Source organism: Podarcis erhardii, assembly GCF_964252035.2.
Source record: "Podarcis erhardii genome assembly, chromosome: 7".
Lineage (NCBI taxonomy): Eukaryota > Metazoa > Chordata > Lepidosauria > Squamata > Lacertidae > Podarcis > Podarcis erhardii.
This window is the reverse complement of record NC_138511.1, coordinates 34,763,705-34,783,372: the sequence shown is the minus strand read 5'-3', so window position 1 is coordinate 34,783,372 and position 19,668 is coordinate 34,763,705. Positions and strand designations below refer to the sequence as shown.

Genomic DNA, 19,668 nt, shown 5'->3' with positions numbered 1-19,668 from the left:
AGATTGGAACATATTCAAATAATATTTGAAAGACTATTATGGGGCAATTGAAATTTTGGCTGGTTTAGAATTACTTCTGTAAGAAAAAAAATACTAAAATATAGTGGAAAAACAGGAAAACAAACTCATAGACATGTTAAGAGAGGCATTCAAATAAGTGAAACAGAGGACCCAAATAAGAAGGGGAGGGAAGTCAAATATAAAAGGAATATGAATGAATCAAGCAATTACCGGTAAGTGCAATTTTTTGTTGTTTTCTTTATTATTATTTAGAAATACATGCTTAGCCATAGGAGAACTGAGATGTTATAATGTGATTCTACGAATGTAAATTAAAAGAAACCAATAAAGATGATTTGCTAAAAATAAAAAGATCAAAAGAAACTGGTCCCTTTGCTGAATGTTTTCATTTTTCCTTTTTTTGGGGGGGGGGAGCTTTATATTTGATCAGAAAGGAGAACAAGCACATCAATAAGGTTTTGCATTCAAAGGCTGGGGAATATTGATCACTTTCCCGTCAAATCAATGCCCTTTTGCTTTTTAATTCCAGTCACGGATTCCAATTCATTCGACAGCCATTAGGAAAACAGAGGTAGCATTTACCATATGGTTTCATCTGGGGGAACCTGGCAGTGAGAGAGCATTTCGCTGAGGCTCCTGTGAAGCCTCAAATGTTTATTTTAGTTGATAGACTCGAGTGACGTCCAATTTTACTTAAAATGCATGAGATTTGTCAGTGCTGGATAACATTACAGCGTGAATAAATGCTCGATGGTTTCCGCTCCAGCTCCTGCAAATCAACTCGTTCAGAAAGAGGAGAAGCAAGAAGGCTCTGTTAGATGGAAAACCTACCACGCTTACATTAAGGCATCTGGAGGTATATCCTGCAACAAGCTTCTTTCCCCCCAAAGAAAACCCTTATTTTGTTATTGTAGATTTCTGCTAAAATGGAACCTCTTATAGTATGTAAATATGTAAATGGGGAACTACTCAGGAATCAACCCTGCCCAGAAAATCCACTCTTGATTTTATGTATATGTTGGGACTGGCACCCTAACTACTAAGCATTGAGGGCAATGTACTCAGCACATGCTCAGAGGCTATTGAGAATATCTCCTGTACAAATTGGTACAGACTTCTATGTCCCCCTCCCCAAGAATCCTGGGAACTATAGTTGATAAGAGTGCAATACATGATCTGTTGATGATCCATAGCCACCCCTTCCTCTCCTAGAGAACTACAGTTCCCAAGGTTCCCTGGAAGACAGAATTACCACGTGAAGACAATTAGGTTGGCAGACACATGGAATAAACCCCCTCTTGATGGTTGCTGCACAGCTGTGAAATTCGGTGTGAAAGCTGGCAAGCCCTGTACCCCCAGTATCATCAAATGAGCCTTAAAGATCCATTATTCTTTTTTCGCTATGGCTTTCAGTGACTAATTATAAACCGAGATTAAGAAGCGGTGCTGTGGTCTGGTTTTAGAATGTCTGAGTTTATGTTGTGTTTTTGTGCGTGAGTGTGTGCTGGCCTTTAAGTAGACATGGATGCTTTAAATGGTTTTACACATCTGGGGGACAGAGCTAGCATGAAACTAGTTCTGCCTGTCGTGGGCCCTGGCTCCACTTAACCCTGGGTCGCCCTGCCTTCCCCTCCACCAGTCTCAATGGGCACCAGCTCCTCCTGTCCCTTTTTTAAGGAAATGTGCAGCAAATTCCCATGCATTTTTCAAGTTTCACTGATGTTCGTGGGACTTTGCACCTAAGGAAAATGCCTATCTGATTTCAGCCCTAAATGGGCACTCATCAGTGCATTGTGTTCACCCATTCCCTGTTTACTAACCTGGCCCGATGGTCCCTTCTTAGGATTCATCCTGTGGTTCTTCATTGTGCTTCTCTTTGTTCTGATGATCGGTTGTTCAGCCTTCAGCAACTGGTGGTTGAGTTACTGGTTAAGGCAGGGCTTACGGGTAAGCACACCTTTCATCGTTATAATATGTTTTATTTGTATACATTTATCTATTACATATAAAGCCCATCTTTCCTTCAAAAAGCACAAGGTGGCAAAAACAGTTCTCCTCCCTGTTTTGTCCTCACAACAACTCTGTGAGGTTGGTTAGGCTAAGAGGCAGTGATAGGCCCCAAGTCATCCAGTCGGCTTCATGGCTTGCAGGGATTTGAACCCTTGTCTCCCACTTTAAATTATCTACAGGCTAGTGTTACACCCAAAGCAGAAACTGCGGTTCATCTTAGCTACAGTTTCTTGAAACAAGTCAGCTTCTTAAACTGTGGCTTGGAGTGGCTTTGTTTAAGCAAATCACAGCTATGATTCATCATGGCCTGTTGGGTTCGGACAACCTGTGGTTAATCTAAAATGAAAATGGAAGTTTTCAAAGTCCTCCCTGTGGCTATGCTGCAGAGGAAGTGGGTGAGCCCAAGTTTGTTCTTGTTGTGCTAAACTATTATATAGACATTATGTCTGAACTGGTCCGATCTCAAACTACACATAGAAATAGGAATGTATATTTAATGGAAGTGCCGCCCAAGTTCACACAAAGAATACGAAGAGAGTTATATCGGTAAGCAGAGTTCCTACTCTGCCATATATTTTAAATGTTTACTGCAAAACAGTTGGGTTTTGTTCTGTTCATCGAAATCACTAACTTTCCCGATGGAGTTTTATCTCATTATAAAGTCCTGATAATTGCCCCATGTTCTTGTGTCTCAATTTGTCATTATTTCAGAGAGAGAAAAGTAATCTGATCTCAATTATAGTTTTCTTTGAAAATCCATTCCTTAAAGGCAAACTACAGCTTCTACCAACTCATCTATGGAATGAGCATCGTTTCCATGATTATCCTGAGCTTCATCAAAGGCTTTGTTTTCACTAAGACAACATTGCGGGCGTCATCGAGACTACACGACACCATGTTTCACAAGGTATCGCAAATCTCCAGCTGGCAAACAGGATTGTTGCATATTTAACAAGCTGGCTTGATTTTTATCGTCCAATTATGTGCTGTCAGAAAGTCACGGGTCACTCTTTTTACCTAGAAATTATGAAAGGTGTGCTTTCAGAACAGCACCGCATTTTAGCATGCAACCCAAAAGCGGAGAAAAATCGACAACTAGGTGGCAAATGGCAGGCCTGGATTTTGGAAGTATTGAGAATGGAAGATAGAGACATCTGTGATAACTCCTTGGGATGATCACTGGGAAACCAAGAGGGAGAAGGAAGGCGGGTACCATAAATAGAGAGGTGTTGGGCACATGTTTTAGCTAAACAGAATGGTGGCATCTAGGCACTCTGTTGAGCTATCCGTGGACCCCATCAGTTACTTGACTATAATGACCATTAATGCTGGGCCTGGGCAAACAACCAATAAAGCTACTTGAACAGAGGCAGTCCTTCTTCTGAATACCAGTTGGTGAAAACCGCAGGAGGGGAGAGTGCTCTTGTGCTCCTGTCCTGCTTGCAAGTTTCCAGAGAGCCAGTGTGGTGCAGTGGTTAAGAGTGGTAGATTCGTAATCTGGGGAACCGGGTTTGCGTCTCTGCTCTCCCACATGCAGCTGCTGGGTCACCTTGGGCTAGTCACACTTCTCTGAAGTCTCTCGGCCCCACTCACCTCACAGAGTGTTTGTTGTGGGGGAGGAAGGGAAAAGAGAATGTTAGCCGCCTTGAGACTCCTTCGGGTAGTGATAAAGCGGGATATCAAATCCAAACTCTTCCAATAGGGCATCTAGTTGGCCACTAGAAGAAATGGATGCTGGACTAGATGGGCCCTTGGTCTGATCAAACAGGCTCTTCTTCTGCTCCTACGTTCAGTGGAGAGAGTTGCCTGGGAGAGGAGAGACTTGGTGAGAGTTTCAGGGCCAGGTAGAGAATCTTAGAGGACCTCACCTGCCCCCTGGTTTCCCCTGCACCCTAGTGCAGTTTGCTGAAGCGCCTGGTCATGCTTGGACTGCACGAGCTCCCACCATGGGTTGCTCTGCCATTTTACATTTTAGTACGGCAGGGATTCCTCCCATTTTGAAACCATTCCCGTTCTGAACAGAATTGTTTTACATCCCCACTATTGCAATTGCAGTGCTGTGATTCTCATGTGCACGCTTTGTTTTTTCTCCATAACAGCTGTGGGGGCTGTGGTGAGAAATGAAACCACGACTGGTGCTTGTCCTTTCAAGTTTGATTTACAAACAAGACCCCACCACTACCACCACCCCAGCCGCCAAACGAAAACAACAGCCCAATGCTGTATTCACACCACAGCTCACATTAAGCTGGCACAGATCTGTGATCCCAAACACCGAGTGCCACAAAAGACATGTCTGCCATCCCAATTTGTTGTTGTCATTTTACCGCACCCTCCCCTTTTATCCGCAGATCTTATGGAGCCCAATGAGTTTCTTTGATACGACGCCCACTGGCAGAGTAATGAACCGCTTCTCTAAAGATATGGACGAACTGGACGTGCGGCTTCCGTTTCATGCCGAAATGTTTCTGCAGCAGCTTTTCATGGTCCTCTCCATCATTGTCATCGTCGCCATTGTGTTTCCTTACCTCCTAATTGGAATCGCTGTCCTAATGATTCTTTTCATTCTACTCTTCCAGTAAGTTGGACGTCCCCCCCCCCCCGGTATGTGGTTGTTTTTCCTACCCCAGAATTTCTTTTGAACATAACAACAACCCTGCAGGGTGTATTTGATCGGTGTGTTCATTCTGCCCCTTGCAAGTTAAGGGGACCCACTGGTCTCTAATTCTACCCTCCCCTCCTGTCAGTTTGTAGTCCCCCCAGAAGACTTTCCAGAACACAGTCTCTAAGGGACAGATTCCATTTTGGGCTGCTCTAATCCCCCAGATATCCCCTTTATCCCAACTACAGTGGTACCTTGGTTCTCAAACACCTTGGTTCTCAAACGCCGAAAACCCTGAAGTAAGTGTTCACATTTGTGAACTTTTCTTCGGTAGCTGAACGTCCAATGCAGCTGTCGGCTATTGTTTCTGGGGCACTGCACCAATCAGAAGCTGTGCCTTGGTTTTCAAACATTTCGGAAGTCAAATGGACTTCCGGAAAGGATTAAGTCTGGCACTTTTGTTTTTTATTTTGCGTTTTTGTTTTTGAGGCTTTTTCAGTTAATTTGTTTTTGTGACTGTGTGGAACCCAGTTCTGCTACTGATTGGGTGATTGTGTGACTGTGGAAATGGATAAAAGCCCCTCATCCAAACAATGCCTATCATCAGTGCAGGTAAGGAAAAAAAATATTATTTTTTATCATCTACAATACTGTCTTATTTATTTTACAGCACAGTACATTGATTATTGCTTTCATTTTATGGATCAGTGGTCTCGTTAGGTAGCAAAACTGATGTTAAATTGCTGTTTTAGGGGTTGTGTTTAAAAGTCTGGAACAGATTAATTCATTTTGCATTACTTTCTATGGGAAAGAGTGGCCTTAAGAGAGAATATTATGAAAATGATATATAGGTGGTACATGACCCCAGTCAAGCTTGCAAAAATCTATCATTTGCCCGATAACAAATGTTGGAAATGTAAAGAAACTGAAGGAACATTCTTTCACCTTTGGTGGACGTGCCCAAGGGTTAAGGCGTACTGGGAAATGATCTATAATGAACTGAAAAAGGTATTCAAGTATACCTTCTTGAAGAAACCAGAGGCCTTTCTCCTGGGTATGGTCAGCCAACTGGTGCCAAAGAAGGATAGAACTTTTTTTATGTATGCTACAGCAGCAGCAAGAATACTTATCACAAAGCACTGGAAGACGCAAGATCTACCCACCCTGGAAGATTGGCAGATGCAAGTAATAGACTACATGGAATTGGCAGAAATGACCGGCAGAATCCGAGATCAAGGAGAAGAGTAGGTGGAAGAGGATTGGAAGAAGTTTAAAGTCTACCTACAAAAACATTGTAAAATATATGAATGTTGAGGACATTGAAAATGAAACGAAGGGGTTCTAGTGATTAAGATAAACAAGAGTAAAAGGGAGGGATAAAGGACGAAAATGAATAACGAATGGTCTTGCTGAATTAATTGTTAAGTGGAATACAAGAAAGGGAGGCGGGTGGAAGTAAGGGAAATAAGGTTTTGAAGGGTACAAACCTGAAAGAGAGTTTTTTATGCTAAATTTGTTTTTTATGTGTTTGCTTTTTTTTCTTTTTTTTCTTTCTCTTGTTTTTCTTTGTGATATCTGTGGATTTTTTGTTGGTGTGTTAATTTTTCTTCTTTGTAAAACTTAATAAAATATTATATAAAAAAAATATGGGAAAGCATGCCTTGGTTTTGGAATGCTTTGGTTTTGGAATGGGCTTCCATAACGGATTAAGTTTGAGAACCAAGATACCACTGTAATTGAACTTTTTCAGTGCTGAGGTCAGCAGTCAGCTCTCTTGGCATTCCTGCCACCCACAGTGAGGAATGATAGCCTGAGAGATGCATCCTCTGAATTGTAGAAGTCCCTCCCCACAAAGGTGCCTCTAGGATCTCCATTCTGTAGCTTCCACTTTATTTGCTTAGCTTCTTGCAGTTCAGGTATGCTTCAAAGACCCACCTCAGTCTGCTTTCTATAACCCATTGTGTGCTGCTTCCCTTTGGAATCATTTCCCTTGTTTTCACAAATGCACAATGCTTTCCTAACCCGCCCAGAGACCTTATGTACAGGATAAATTCATTATCCTACAGATAATTATCTTACAGATAATTAAAATAGGTCTGGCCTAAGTCTACAGTCCTACACCCACTTTCCTGGAGAAATCCCCATGGAACCCATGGCTCATCCACACTTTGGCTTGACCTGTATTTTGATTGTATTGTTTACTAATTCAATTCCCCTGGTTCCAAGAACTTCTCTCGTTGTTCCGCGGCGATGCCTTGCGAAAATCCCGGTGAACTGAATCTCAGTTAAGCAGAATCTCTCTTTCTGCATATCTGACAGGATCTGATTTAGTGGGTAAGATTGGATTTCCGCAAGGCTCCGATATGGAACAAGAAGAAAAGTTCTCAAACCCAGAGAAATCAGTTGGTACACAATATGTTCAAAACACAGGGTCAAGCCCAAGTGTGGATGAGCCCTCTGTGGGACATACTTCTGAGACAGGTCTGAGGTTGCACTGTAAGACTTCTCTTGGGGGTGGGGTGGTGGCCAACTGCTTCAAGTCTGCAAATCCAGAATACTCATTAGGAATATTCAGTAGGAAGGGATTCCAAGTCCCCTTCCAAAGCCAGGATCTAACTCTGTGCAATCTTACCTGCATTTTGCTGCAGGGTTTTCCAGAGCACCATCCGAGAGCTCAAGCGATTTGAAAACATGAGCAAGTCTCCATGGCTTTCCATGATCATGTCCACTGTCCCAGGCCTTAGCACAATCCACGCATACAATAAGAAGGAGAACTACAGCATTCGGTAAGTTGCCTGGCCCCAAAGTCACATTCTTTCTGTCTCGGTCCCTCAGATGGGGCAGATCAAGCTGTGTCACTCTTCTTCTCTTGACCACCAATCCTGCATCTTTCCCACCTGCCGGGCCATAGATGAAGCCGCTCCATAAGCACTGGCGTCCCGTGGCTTTTCATTTGCGGGAAATGACAAGCTGTGGGGAAGCTTTCCAGATTACGTCACAAATTCTTAGCATTGTCTCGAAGAAAATTGTTACATGTGCAGCCAAGTGATAACCTCATTTGCACCCTTTATAACCCTCCCCACCCACGCAAAGCATGAAGCTATTGTCAAGACCTGGTTTTTAAATCGCAATTATTCAACCTGTCCATGAGTCTTCTTCCAGTTCCCTTGTAACCTGGAGTCTACCAGCAGAAGGAGGGCACTTAACCATCCTAGTTTCCAGATCCAGCATGGCTCCTCCTATGTTTAAGCCAGGCGTTGAAGTTGGTTTGCAAAACACAGTTTGCCCTTTGTGTGCGCTCTCTCTCTCTCTCTCTCTCTCTCTCTCTCTCCCTCTCACACACACACACACACACACAGGGGGAAAGGATAAGAAAAAAATAATAGAAGTTAAGACCCTCAAGTGCTACTAATCCCAATGGTTGTATGCTATTGTGCTCATGTTCTGTATGAACTGACTAGAGAAAGCTTTTATTTCATAAAATTCATATACTGCTTGATTACTGTTTTCTTAAGAACCTCAAAGCAGTTTACAAAAAAGCTAAAATAACAAAATTACTGAAAAGAAGAACCGACGACAACGATTTCAGGCTTCCGAAAAGCCAAAAAGCAGTAGACTAAAAACAGATCCAAACTCGGGCCAACTTGCTAAGTACTATCCTTGGTTTTGGTTCCAGTTTTAGAAAGCTGAACGACGAGAGCTCCAGCCACTTCATGCTGTTCAACTATGCGCTGCGGTGGTTTGCGTTGAGGACAGACATGCTCATGACTGTCATGACTTTGATCGTCGCCCTCTTTGTCGTCCTCAGCCCTTCTTCCATCAGCGCTGCAGAAAAAGGCTTGGCCTTGTCTTACACTATCCAGGTAAGTGAATCGCCCGGATAGCTCAAGCTTCATTCCGACACACTCCAAATCAGACCTGAAGTGGCCCAATGCACCACTGGGGTAGGGTGGGAAGGATCCTGTCTGTTTCAGTTTCTCCTTTTTCCAACCTTGAGTTCAGTTCTCCATGTTTCCCCATTAGTTTGCAATTATTATTTTTTTAAAAAAAGTCCTCGTGAATATTCATCAACATTTTAATTCAAATTTCTCCTCTTAACATAAACATTTCTGTATGTGTTTTTCACCTAATGTACACAGTTTTCCAAACCAATTTCCCTCTACCATAGCATGTTTTATGTATTTTTCCACTAGTTTATTTGTTTGTTTTATTATCATCGATTTAATTGGCTTCTAAACAACTGTCTTGAGCCAATTTGCCCACAAGATTATTAAAAAAGCATCTTAAAACATCAAATAAATTTAAAACAAGACCGAAACCCTAACAAGTAGACACTCGTGGCAAAGACCCATTTATCTAGCTGGGAAAGCCTTTTGGAACAAAGTGTCACCAATTGTCTCCAGAAAGTGCAGATAGTGTGTACTTTTTGCACACTATGCCCTAGTGTATACATTTCCTCACATGTTCCTTGGCTGGACAACTGTGCTAAAATTTTTGGAGAAGGGATAGTTGTGTTTCGGTTTATGCATTGCTCTGGAAAGTGTGCATTAGAAAGCTTTGCCTTTAAATAAATGCAAACAGAGGCCCAAGTGGTAAACAACCATGAAAGAACCTGCCCTCCAACTGTACCGCTTTAATAGGCACAGAACATATTTTCTTGCTGTATTTGTAAGCCCAGCTGTTGGGTCCCCGATATGCAAAGTGCATCCTTCAAATACATCTGGTTGAGTTAGCTTTGCAATCTAACCCCTTCTTGCTAATGTCAAGCACGGATTGAAATGCTAAACACATTGTTTTGGGGGAGCTAGTTTGTTGCTCTTCCAAAATGTACAGATTTGTGGTATTCTTTTGCCATGGTACATGGGGCAGTTTGTGCCTCTGTGCATTTTCTGGAGTTTTCGGCAGCTGTTAAAAGTGTGAAAAGGAGGCATGTGTTAGCAAAAACACACAGGAGATCCACGCTGAAGGAGCTGCAGACAATTGAGGATCCTGCCACATGCCTGCTTACTGTTTGCCCTCCAGTACTTTGAAACGTGTCACTGTTTCACTTTCTATGGTGTCCACCCGGCCAAATAAAATGGTGAAGTGGACCTGAGTCCATGCATGGGAAGATGCAAATCTGAAGATGGTGGAGATTGGCCCATTGGGGCAAATGGGACACTGCCCCACCACTCTCCTCTTGGCTAGCCCCCTCATGCCTGCCTCCTTCTTCCAGCCACACCACGGCCGCAGCTTCCTTCTCCTCAATCTCTGCATTGCCTTTGTAGAACTTGGAGGAGGACATGGATGAAACCAGAATTACAGGCAACTCCCAATTTACACAGAGGTTACGTTCCGAGGCACCGCACGTTTACATGAGATCTCTTATATTTGAAACACCATTAGAAAAGCCTGCAAACACCCTCTAAAACTCTGGAAACCCTTGGGAAAACCCTTGGGAAAACCAGCAGCATTTACCAGTTGTCAAACTGCCAAATTCCACCACAATGACTCCTTCTGAATTTCCTTGACCAAACTCCAACTCTCCACAGTCCTCAACAGTAAGTGTAAGAGCTCCTGGAATTGCACTTGCAAAGGCTTGTGGGATTTCTAGGGGCTGTTTCTGCTCCTTTTTTTGCCCTGTCTAGCTCTTTTAATGCCGTTTCTGCCATTTGAAAAGCTTCCGGATTCAGCACGATAAGAAGAGAAGAAAAGTTTGGATTTGATATCCCGCTTTATCACAACCCTAAGGAGTCTCAAAGCGGCTAACATTCTCCTTTCCCTTCCTCCCCCACAACAAACACTCTGTGAGGTGAGTGGGGCTGAGAGACTTTAGAGAAGTGTGACTGGCCCAAGGTCACCCAGCAGCTGCATGCAGAGGAGCGGGGAATCGAACCCGGTTCACCAGATTACGAGTCGACCGCTCTTAACCACTACACCACACAAGTGGACGCATGTACTGTAAATTGGTTGTTGCCTATAGTTGGCTTTGCCTGTTATAGGCTTCTCTGGCTCCACCTACTGTTGGTCTCCCTTCCACTCCCCCTACCAGTCCCAAGAGGAATCAGCCACCACTATCTGTAGATAAAAAACCTTCTTACTAAGGCACACCATTGGTTCATCTAGTCCAGTGTTGTTTTACTCTCACTGGCAGCAGTTCTTCAGAGACTCAAACAGAGGTCCTTTGCATCACCTGCCACCTGATCCTCTCTGAACCGGAGATGCCAGGATCTGAACCTGGGACCTTCTAAGTGCAAAGCATGTGTTCGGTCACCGAACTGCCGCCCTTCCTCACATGATGTCAGTGGTCCAAAATTTGTGGCATCCATAGAAGCAGTCACAACAGTTGAGTGACTGATGTGGTTATTCCTGGAGCAAGTGAGATCGGTGTCAGAAGTGATCGCCTGACCCAAGTGATTGATTCTTACGGAATCATCTGAGTAGTCTGGAAAACAGCCAAGGTGGGGATCCATCTTCCACAACCCTCCAGAAATTTGTGTGAACTGACCCTCAGGAATGGAGGGTCCTTGGAATGCCTGAAGTCAGTGACCTTCCATTTATTTTCTTTTTTTTCCAGGTGCTACAAAACCTTTCCTTGGGGCAAAGAAATGCAGTAGGATCTTTCTTTTGTGATTTTCATCTTACATGGCGATCAATATGTTATTTTCTTAAGTCGTCTTAAGCATCCTTATCGCGAAACACTCATCATATGCTCCCCCACCCCTTTTCTGCATCCTTAACCTTTACACTCTCAGACTAGTGATGGAAATACATTTCCAGTTGTAATGGATCTCTCAGACGCAACAAATGGTTGCCTGTATTTGTTGGCTTAACCTTTCCTCATCCTGACTCAGAAACTCTGTTCCTGACATTTAAGCTTCTATACAGTGAATGCAAGGAGCCATCTGTTATTATCGCAGGATTAATGATGTGTCGCTCATGTCTATGCTTTATGCACGTTAGCACATAGGGGGAAAAGGCAGCTTAAATTGGTGCTGTTTTCCCTAAAGTGTGAGGCATTTTTATTTTTATTTTGGTCATGCTAAATTGCAAATCCCTTTATTCAACTCACTTTCCGAAAGGACAGCTCTTTCCTGGGAGTCAGCAGACCTGCCAGCAGAGCATAGGCCCCTCAAGTCAAATTGTGAACGATATATATATATATTTCTAGCCCTGTAGTTAGTCATTCTCCATGGGCAGTTGTTAACTAGTTCTGAAATGGCCTCAGGGGTTCATTGTTCGAGAGTGCTGCTGCCGGGCCTGTGACTCACTCTCTTTTCCTTAGCCTGCTTTTCGCTTTGAATATTTCCTGAACTTTGCTTCACCCAGTAGCCATCCATGAATGAAGAGGGGGCATCCCAGAAGCTGTAGACAGGGGCGTAGGAAGGGGGGCGGTGGGGCGACACACCCCGGGTGTCATCCCTGAGCGGTGTGTGAAAAAATCCCCCCTGGGCGGATCACCATGCTGCCCCCCTGGGTGCCAATCATTCCCCTGGATGCCAACCGCCGAATCACCCCCCGTGTGCCGATTGCTGTGCTGGTCGCCCCCCTCAGCAGCTTGCCCTGCCCCCTGGGTGCATGGCATGTTCACCGCTCTGGGTGTCCGGGCGGTTAGCTCCACCACTGGCTGTAGAGCCAAATTTGGATAAGCAACAGGTTGTGAGATGATGGGTAAACACACCTATTTGGGAATGAACTGATAGGAGCTGATTGTCAGTATTATCATTCCTCCCATTGCAAGGATCACCGGATCATGTTTGTTTTAGGGGGCAGAAGCTACTCTTCCAGACTTCCGCCCCTAGTACTGTGTGGCTTTTTCTTTGATCTGTCTAGAGACAAGATGGCAGTATGAGAGAGCTGTTTCTCTCGTACATGTTTGTTATTGAAATATACTCGGAGTCAAGAGTGGATTTCATGCTCTTTATTCAGCTCATAGTGGTGAGGAGGAATAGAATTTCCCCCAGAATGTCGGCTTTATATACATTATTATATACATTATTTACACAATGGGCCCCACGTGATTGGCTAATTCCAGGATTTTCCTGTAGGCCAATCAGGTTGTGTATTCACTTCTACCTTGAGCTGGATTGGGTGGTTCCTGTGGACTAATCCTATTGTTCTAGGACCAATCAGACTGCTGCATTCTGGATCCTATTCAACTCAGTACATAGCAGTTATGTTCTTTTATTTGTTTAATTAGAAGAAATAAATTAGGTATGCAACAAAACCTCCACAGATTTGCTTCTGTTACTCTGCTGTTTTGAGGTGCTCACATGAGCAAATGTGAGTCCACTGCACCAGGACCTATTGCTTGGGAATGCTGTGTTGCTGTTCCTACATTCCTATGATTGGAAGGTCGGAGAAGGTGCTCTCGACACCCAGCCCATGCAGGCGCTGAAGACGTGGACTGTACATGGGTGTACGGAAACTGATCCCATATGCCATAGACCAGTTGGACACAGAAGAATGGTGGGAGGAGCCAACTGGGGAACCCCCACAGGGGAAGAAGGCCCAGAGCCTGGGAATTGGTGGTGGGACAACGATGAGTGGTCAGAGGGAGGGGAAGGAGAAGACAAGGAGGAGTTGTCGGAAGCTGAAGAGGTAGCAGGGCTTAGTGAGTGGTCGGGGGGGAGAGTCTGTGGCATCAGAGGTAGAAGCTGAAGTAGGAAAATGGGACGAGGGAGGTCAAGAGGCAGGGGTAACTCTTTCCATGGAGGCAATAGCAGGCAGTGTGGTGGTGGCACTCACCTAACCGCTGGTTGGTCATGCTACTGCCAGTACAGGAAAGGCGGTGAGGTGCAGACACACCAGTGGGAGCACCAAATTGGCTCCACAAGTGCATTCGCACCACACCAACCTCACACCCAATGCTTCCCGGGAAGCAGCAGCAACAGTGTGGTGGGGCGGTGGAGCTCACCTGATCATTCAAAACTGGCGCTGACTCCAGCAGCTTCCCGGGTTCCCGTGTGGGAGAATAACAGTCTGGTATATCCTGCAGCGATTGCAATGAATAGAACTGAAATGTTTCTGCTTTTCTGTTTGGCGCACAGATAGCTAAATACCCCCCAGCACAGCTTCCTGACCTTCCCCCTTCCTTTCTTCACCTCCTTCATAGTTGAGTGGACTTCTGCAAGTGTGTGTGAGAACGGGATCGGAGACAGAAGCTCGATTTACACATGTCGAGCAAATTATGGAATATATCACGGTAAGAAGGGCCCCTGGCGAGAGTATTTAAAGCAATTCTAGCTAGGCCCTATCTGTACTAAAGCAGTCTGATACCACATGGAACAGCCCCCAAAGAATCCTGGGTAGTGTAGTTTGTTAAGGGTGCTGTGAGTTGTTAGGAGGCCCCTAGGTAAAGGTAAAAGGTATTCCCCTCTCAGAGCTACAGTTCCCAGAGTATCATGGGAAGAAGCTTGGCTGTTAAACTACTCAGAATTGTAGCTCTGTGAGGAAAATGAGGTGCCAGCACTCTAGGTCCCAGGATCATTGTGGGGGTGAGCCACTACTGTATAAAGTTTTTAATGACTGATGTTTTAATGTATTTTTAATCTTTTGTTGGAAGCTGCCCAGAGTGGCTGGGGAAACCCAGCCAGATGGGCGAGGTATAAATAATAAATTATATTATTATTATTATTATTATTATTAAAGTGGCATGGTGCTGCTTTAAGTGTATAGTGCAAATTGTAGGTAGGCCCACGTTAGTTTGACCTACCAATGCAGCGCAGCGTTATGAGGGATGCGGAGAGGGAAGTCAGATCAGAAGTGACATTCTCAACAATCACCACAGCCCTTGAGAACCATTATTTCCAGTGTGTATTGACTTCCACGTAAACACAAACGCAACCCCTCATTATCACAGCTCAGTTACTCATTGCACCTCTTTAAAAAAAGCCCAGTCCGTGACCCAAGTTGTCATGATAGCGGATGAATCCCACCAGCCCCCTGCCCTGCTTTCTTCCAGAAATGTGTTCCTGAAGCAGCAGAGGGCAAGGCAGTTGCTGTCCCTCCCCCAAACTGGCCTGATCAGGGTGAAATTACCTTCAAGAACTACCAGATGAAATATCGAGAAGACAGCCCCTTGGTGCTCCATGACCTAAACATGAACATTCATGGCAAGGAAAAAGTCGGTATTGTTGGCCGGACGGGCTCTGGTGCGTTACTTTTAGTTCAGTCCTGCTGATTTATTTGCTTATTTTGTGGCTGGGGAGGGTGGGTGGAAGGAGGGCTTCTGTATTTCCCTGACTCTGCATAAATGCTCAAGATAGAGCATCGGGTCCTGATCGACCTAGGCCAGGCCACCCACCATATCAGCAGCACAGGGCAAAAGTATTGCCTCTGTGGCAATGTTTTCCATAAGTGCTTATTATGCAAGTAAATGGGTATGTTAAGAGTCACCATCTGTTTGCTTCCATCCCCTACCAGATCAAATATCTGTGATGGGTTTTCCCATCCTTTTAGCCATGTCCCAGACTGCAGTCCCTTGATCCCATCCCATCAAATCCAGTGGGAATCACTGAGAAGGAAGCATGTCCCTATTTGCATAGTCCCACCCCTTCATCTGCATAGCTAAACTCTGAGTTCTGTTTCTTGGTGCAATACTGTGTTCTATGATGGGATTTTGGAGAAACAACTGCGATGGAATATTTGCTTCTTAAGATTCTAAGGGTCTTACTCAGATTAGACCCACTGAAATTTATAAATTTATAAATTTCAGTGAGCCATGTCCACTGACTTCAATGAGTCTACTTTGAGTTGGACTCTCATTAGGTAGCACCCCAAACAAGAGACAAACTGTTTAAAACTGCTTAATATATATTATGTAACATGAAACTCCACCAACCATCCAGCCAAGTCATTGTCCCTATCTGCATAGTCCCACCCCTTCATCTACATAATTCAGTCCCATGTTCCATTTCTTGGTCTGATGTTGTACTGTGGTGGAATATTTGGCTTTTAAGAGTTTGAGTAAGAGACTCTTTGAAACTGCTCATTATATATGATGTGGCATGAAACGGAATCTATCAACCACACAACCAGCTATTTCCTGTATGTTGGTTATGCGTGCTGTTATGGACTGGGGGAAAATTAATTTGGTTCACATTTTAATGTGAACCTACTCAATTTGCATTCCGCTAGACCAATATGCAAGCAGAAACACAGCTCTCCTTTTGGAATTTGCACTTCTCCAAATTTCTCTCCATTATGTTGCTTTGCGGGGGCTTAGTTCTGAAAAGTGACAAATAACTGGACCAGATAAATAAATATTCTGCCTATCATCCTATAACTCCTTACAAATGGGCTTAAGAAATGGAAAAAAGCATTGAAAGTATAAAATGATTTGTGTGTGTGTTTGTAGAATATGGATAGGATGGGTAAACCCTTCTGGGCTCATCAGATTGCTTTGGATTAAATCATTTCCCTCCCACCCAGAATCAGGAAATATCTTGGCTTAATCTGAGACAATCAGACTCCATTTGGATCCCATTGTGATTTCAGCTCATTGCATGATGGAATGCAATCTTCATCCCAGGGTTCTCCAACCAAGCCCCTCGCTTATCTTCAGGTTTCTGGAGGGAAATGCTGGTTTACCCTCAGAAATCACCATCCTGCACACTTGATCTAGAACTTTTTCAGTAGGATGAAAACCCACGTATTTGGTTTTTTTTGCTGCATTCTTCTTTCAGGAAAATCTTCCTTAGGGGTTGCCTTGTTCAGACTTGCGGAACCAACTGCTGGCACCATCCTCATTGACAATGTTGATATCCTCACTATTAGTTTGGAGTCTCTAAGGACCAAGTTGTCTGTCATTCCTCAAGATCCCGTTCTGTTTGTAGGTACACTAAGGTAGCTGTTGTGACGATTATCAAATTAACCTTTGCTGCAAAAGTGAAAGCTAACCAACTAGTGGTAGTTTCAAAATCGCTCTGTAAGGGAAGGGGAAGAGCATCAACATGATTTGCCCTCTGCTGCAGACCGGAGTTTGAGAGAAAGTAGTTTACATAAAGTAACCCAGTAAGTTCTTGGCTTGGGTCGTAGAGGAAGGGGGGGAAGGTACAGTGATGCAGAACCTGAACTTCTGGTAAACAATCAAAAGGCAGACCCTGCGAACACCAAGTGGCTGCTGTGGCATCTCTGCGGTGTATGTACTTTGCATTGGAAGTTAGGACGGAAAACCAATTTATGGAATTATTTTATTTATTTATTTAGAGCATCTGTAGCGCACTTTTTAGCCAAAAAGTCTCCTGGAGTGGCTAATATGCAATTTAAAAAAGACAATCCTTGCCTGCAGGCTTACAATCTTAAAAAAAAAAAAAGACACACAAAGGAAAATGTACAGGGAGGGAAGAGGAAAATCAAAACTCAGGCATGAATTCGTATAATGATCAGCTGGCACAGTTCAAGGGAAGAAGGTTCCTGATGGAGCTGGTCTTTTGGTAAAGCTGATGGAATGAGCCTCCTGCTTCCGATCTCTCCCAGTGAGGCATCCTGATGGAATGGCTGATTCCAGGTGTCTGTTGAGGGAGAGGAGACCTGATGGGGTGAGCTCTGCTTCCCAGATAACATGCAGATATATGTATGTTTTCTTTACAGTGGTATCTTGGTTCTCAAACTTAATCCGTTTCGGAAGTCTGTTCCAAAACCAAAGCGTTCCAAAACCAAGGTGCACTTTCTCATAGAAAGTAATGCAAAATGGATTAATCCATTCCAGACTTTTAAAAACAACCCTAAAACAGCAATTTAACATGAGTTTTACTGTGTAACAAGACCATTGATCCATAAAATGAAAGCAATAATCAATGTACTGTACTATAAAATAAGTAAGGCTGTATTGAATATGATAAAAAAATATCTAAAAAATTCTTACCTGCACTGATGATAGTCATTGTTTGGATGTTTGACTTTAATCCATTTCCGTAGTCACACAATCAATCAGTAGCTGAATCAGGTTCCACACAGTCACAAAAACAAATTAACCAAAAAAGCCTCAAAAACTAAAACACAAAATAAATAGCAAAAACAAAAGCACCAAACTTAATCTGTTCTTGAAGTCTGTTTGACTTCGGAAATGTTCGAAAACCAAGGCGCAGCTTCTGATTGGTGCAGGCACCCTGGAAATAATAGCCGAAAGCCACACCGGATGTTTGACTTCCCAAAAACATTCAAAAACTGGAACACTTCTGGGTTTTCTGCGTTTGGGAACCAAGGCGTTTGACTATCAAGGCATTTGAGAACCAAGGTATCGCTGTGTTTCCTTTCCTTTAAACTATAGTATACCAGAAAGAAAAATGCATGCATACAGAACATTGTACACAGTCAAACAAATATCCTAAGAAGTACCCAGCCCCCCCAAAAAACCCAACCCCTCAGACATAAGGACACATAAGCCAGTCATTATTAAAATAGTCAATGCCATGGTTTGTATGTAAAGGGGTTCAAGTCCAAATACATTTATTCAGAAGTAAGTACAACTTATTCCCAAGTAAATGGCTTTCAGATCGCAGTGCCATTGGACGTGGTGGAGCTTACTTCTGAGTCAACATGCATAGGATTGCACTGTAAGGCAATGGAAACCCCCTTTTCAGTTTCAGAACTCTATGTATTTGCATGTAAAAAGTATAATGTCTCATTGAGCCGGTCAAGGGTTAAACACATGGAGGAAGATGAGAGAAATAGAGTATTTTTTCCAGGAAAATAAGGAGATCTTATACAATGGTCATGCAGTACAATGTTATCAGGATTTCTTTTCTCTCTGGACTCCATTGGTGTTATTTAAATGACCTTGCTAACACCAATAATATTGGTATTATGGTTAATAAATTGGTTTAAAATAGTAGAATGAGAATTCCCTGGATGCCCAGATGCTGTTTTGGGGCAAGTACTTGTTGGTGAGAAAGTCCCAGCAAAGGTTTAAAATCACAAAACATGCAGCAAAGTAAAGTGTGGAAATATAGGCTGTTAGACCTTTAAAATATCCCTTTCTAAGTTTATTCCAAAGCTCCCACTTCCCTTTAGCATAAAAAGAAACCACACTGTTTGGTAAGTTAAAAATGGTTTACTTACAAACTCTTCAAAGGTCAAATTCATGTGCTTTTCCATACAGCAGCAGCAACAAACAGCAGCAGCAGCAGTTTAACTTAGCTTCAAAATTGGTAAATGTTTCGAAATTATTTGTATAAAAACACAAAGATGGCTTGCTAAACCCACACGGTCTGGCTTGGAGTAATTAGCCCAGACATCCATTCTGGTTGTTTTCATGGTGGAAAAGAGAAAGAGCAAAGTTTTGGTAGGTAACCCTTCCTCCCAAGGTGAGGGTGTGTGACCTAGCTAAGCCTGGCAGGACAGTTTACTCTATGATCTTAATCCCTTCATGCCTTAACTAGAGCTATGCATGCTGTTTATATGAGGCTGATATACCCCACAGATAACTTCTTAAGAGCATAGATGTTGTCTTTCTCAAACAAACCAAAGCACATCTAGTCCAGCATTCTGTTCCAAACAATCAGATATCTCCAGAAGCTGACAAACAGGACATGGCAACAATGTCCCTCCATCTTTCTTGTCCTCAGTCTCACCTGTGCAACAAGAATGAATCCAAGGGTCTAGTCCACAAGAACTGCAGCAGCAGGCAATGTTTTCTTTCACAGGGTCAATGTGTTTCTTTCATTCTCATTCCTACCTTACAGGTACAACTTAGATCCGTTTCAAGACCACACAGACGATCAAATTTGGCAAGCTCTGAGCAGAACATTTATGAAAAACACAGTATGTTATATCTATCTATCTATCTATCTATCTATCTATCTATCTATCTATCTATCTGTATTTCTTTGTTTTCCCAATCTAATCTATTATTGCCAGATGTAAAATGACAGCATATGTGTCAGAGCTGCCTCTAGGTCCCAGCTCACAGAGGACCAACGCCAGGCTGATGTTATGTACAAAAGTCTTTATTGAAGTTTAATTTCCATTTCAAAGCCAGAGCGTGCAGCACTACGTCTAAACTCTAGATCGGCGAAGTCCCGTCTGAGTCTCCGCCCCTTCCACACCAGTTT

At 43.4% G+C, this 19,668-nt stretch overlaps 1 protein-coding gene across 4 annotated transcripts in view; it reads left to right on the top strand.

The window, feature by feature from the left end:
- The window catches only part of LOC309346424 (ATP-binding cassette sub-family C member 12-like), a 56,987-nt gene that overhangs the window by 27,038 nt on the left and 10,281 nt on the right, over positions 1 to 19,668 (top strand). For 2 of the 4 annotated variants that reach the window (XM_081870157.1, XM_081870156.1), the window contains 10 exons: positions 788 to 877; positions 1,865 to 1,968; positions 2,801 to 2,938; positions 4,383 to 4,609; positions 7,282 to 7,419; positions 8,310 to 8,496; positions 13,728 to 13,817; positions 14,577 to 14,766; positions 16,300 to 16,459; positions 19,300 to 19,378. In XM_081870157.1, coding sequence (XP_081726283.1) covers positions 788 to 877; positions 1,865 to 1,968; positions 2,801 to 2,938; positions 4,383 to 4,609; positions 7,282 to 7,419; positions 8,310 to 8,496; positions 13,728 to 13,817; positions 14,577 to 14,766; positions 16,300 to 16,459; positions 19,300 to 19,378 — 1,403 coding nt within the window. The remainder of the gene's footprint in view (positions 1 to 787; positions 878 to 1,864; positions 1,969 to 2,800; positions 2,939 to 4,382; positions 4,610 to 7,281; positions 7,420 to 8,309; positions 8,497 to 13,727; positions 13,818 to 14,576; positions 14,767 to 16,299; positions 16,460 to 19,299; positions 19,379 to 19,668) is intronic. The other 2 variants (XR_014158632.1, XR_014158633.1) reach the window with 2 other exon arrangements.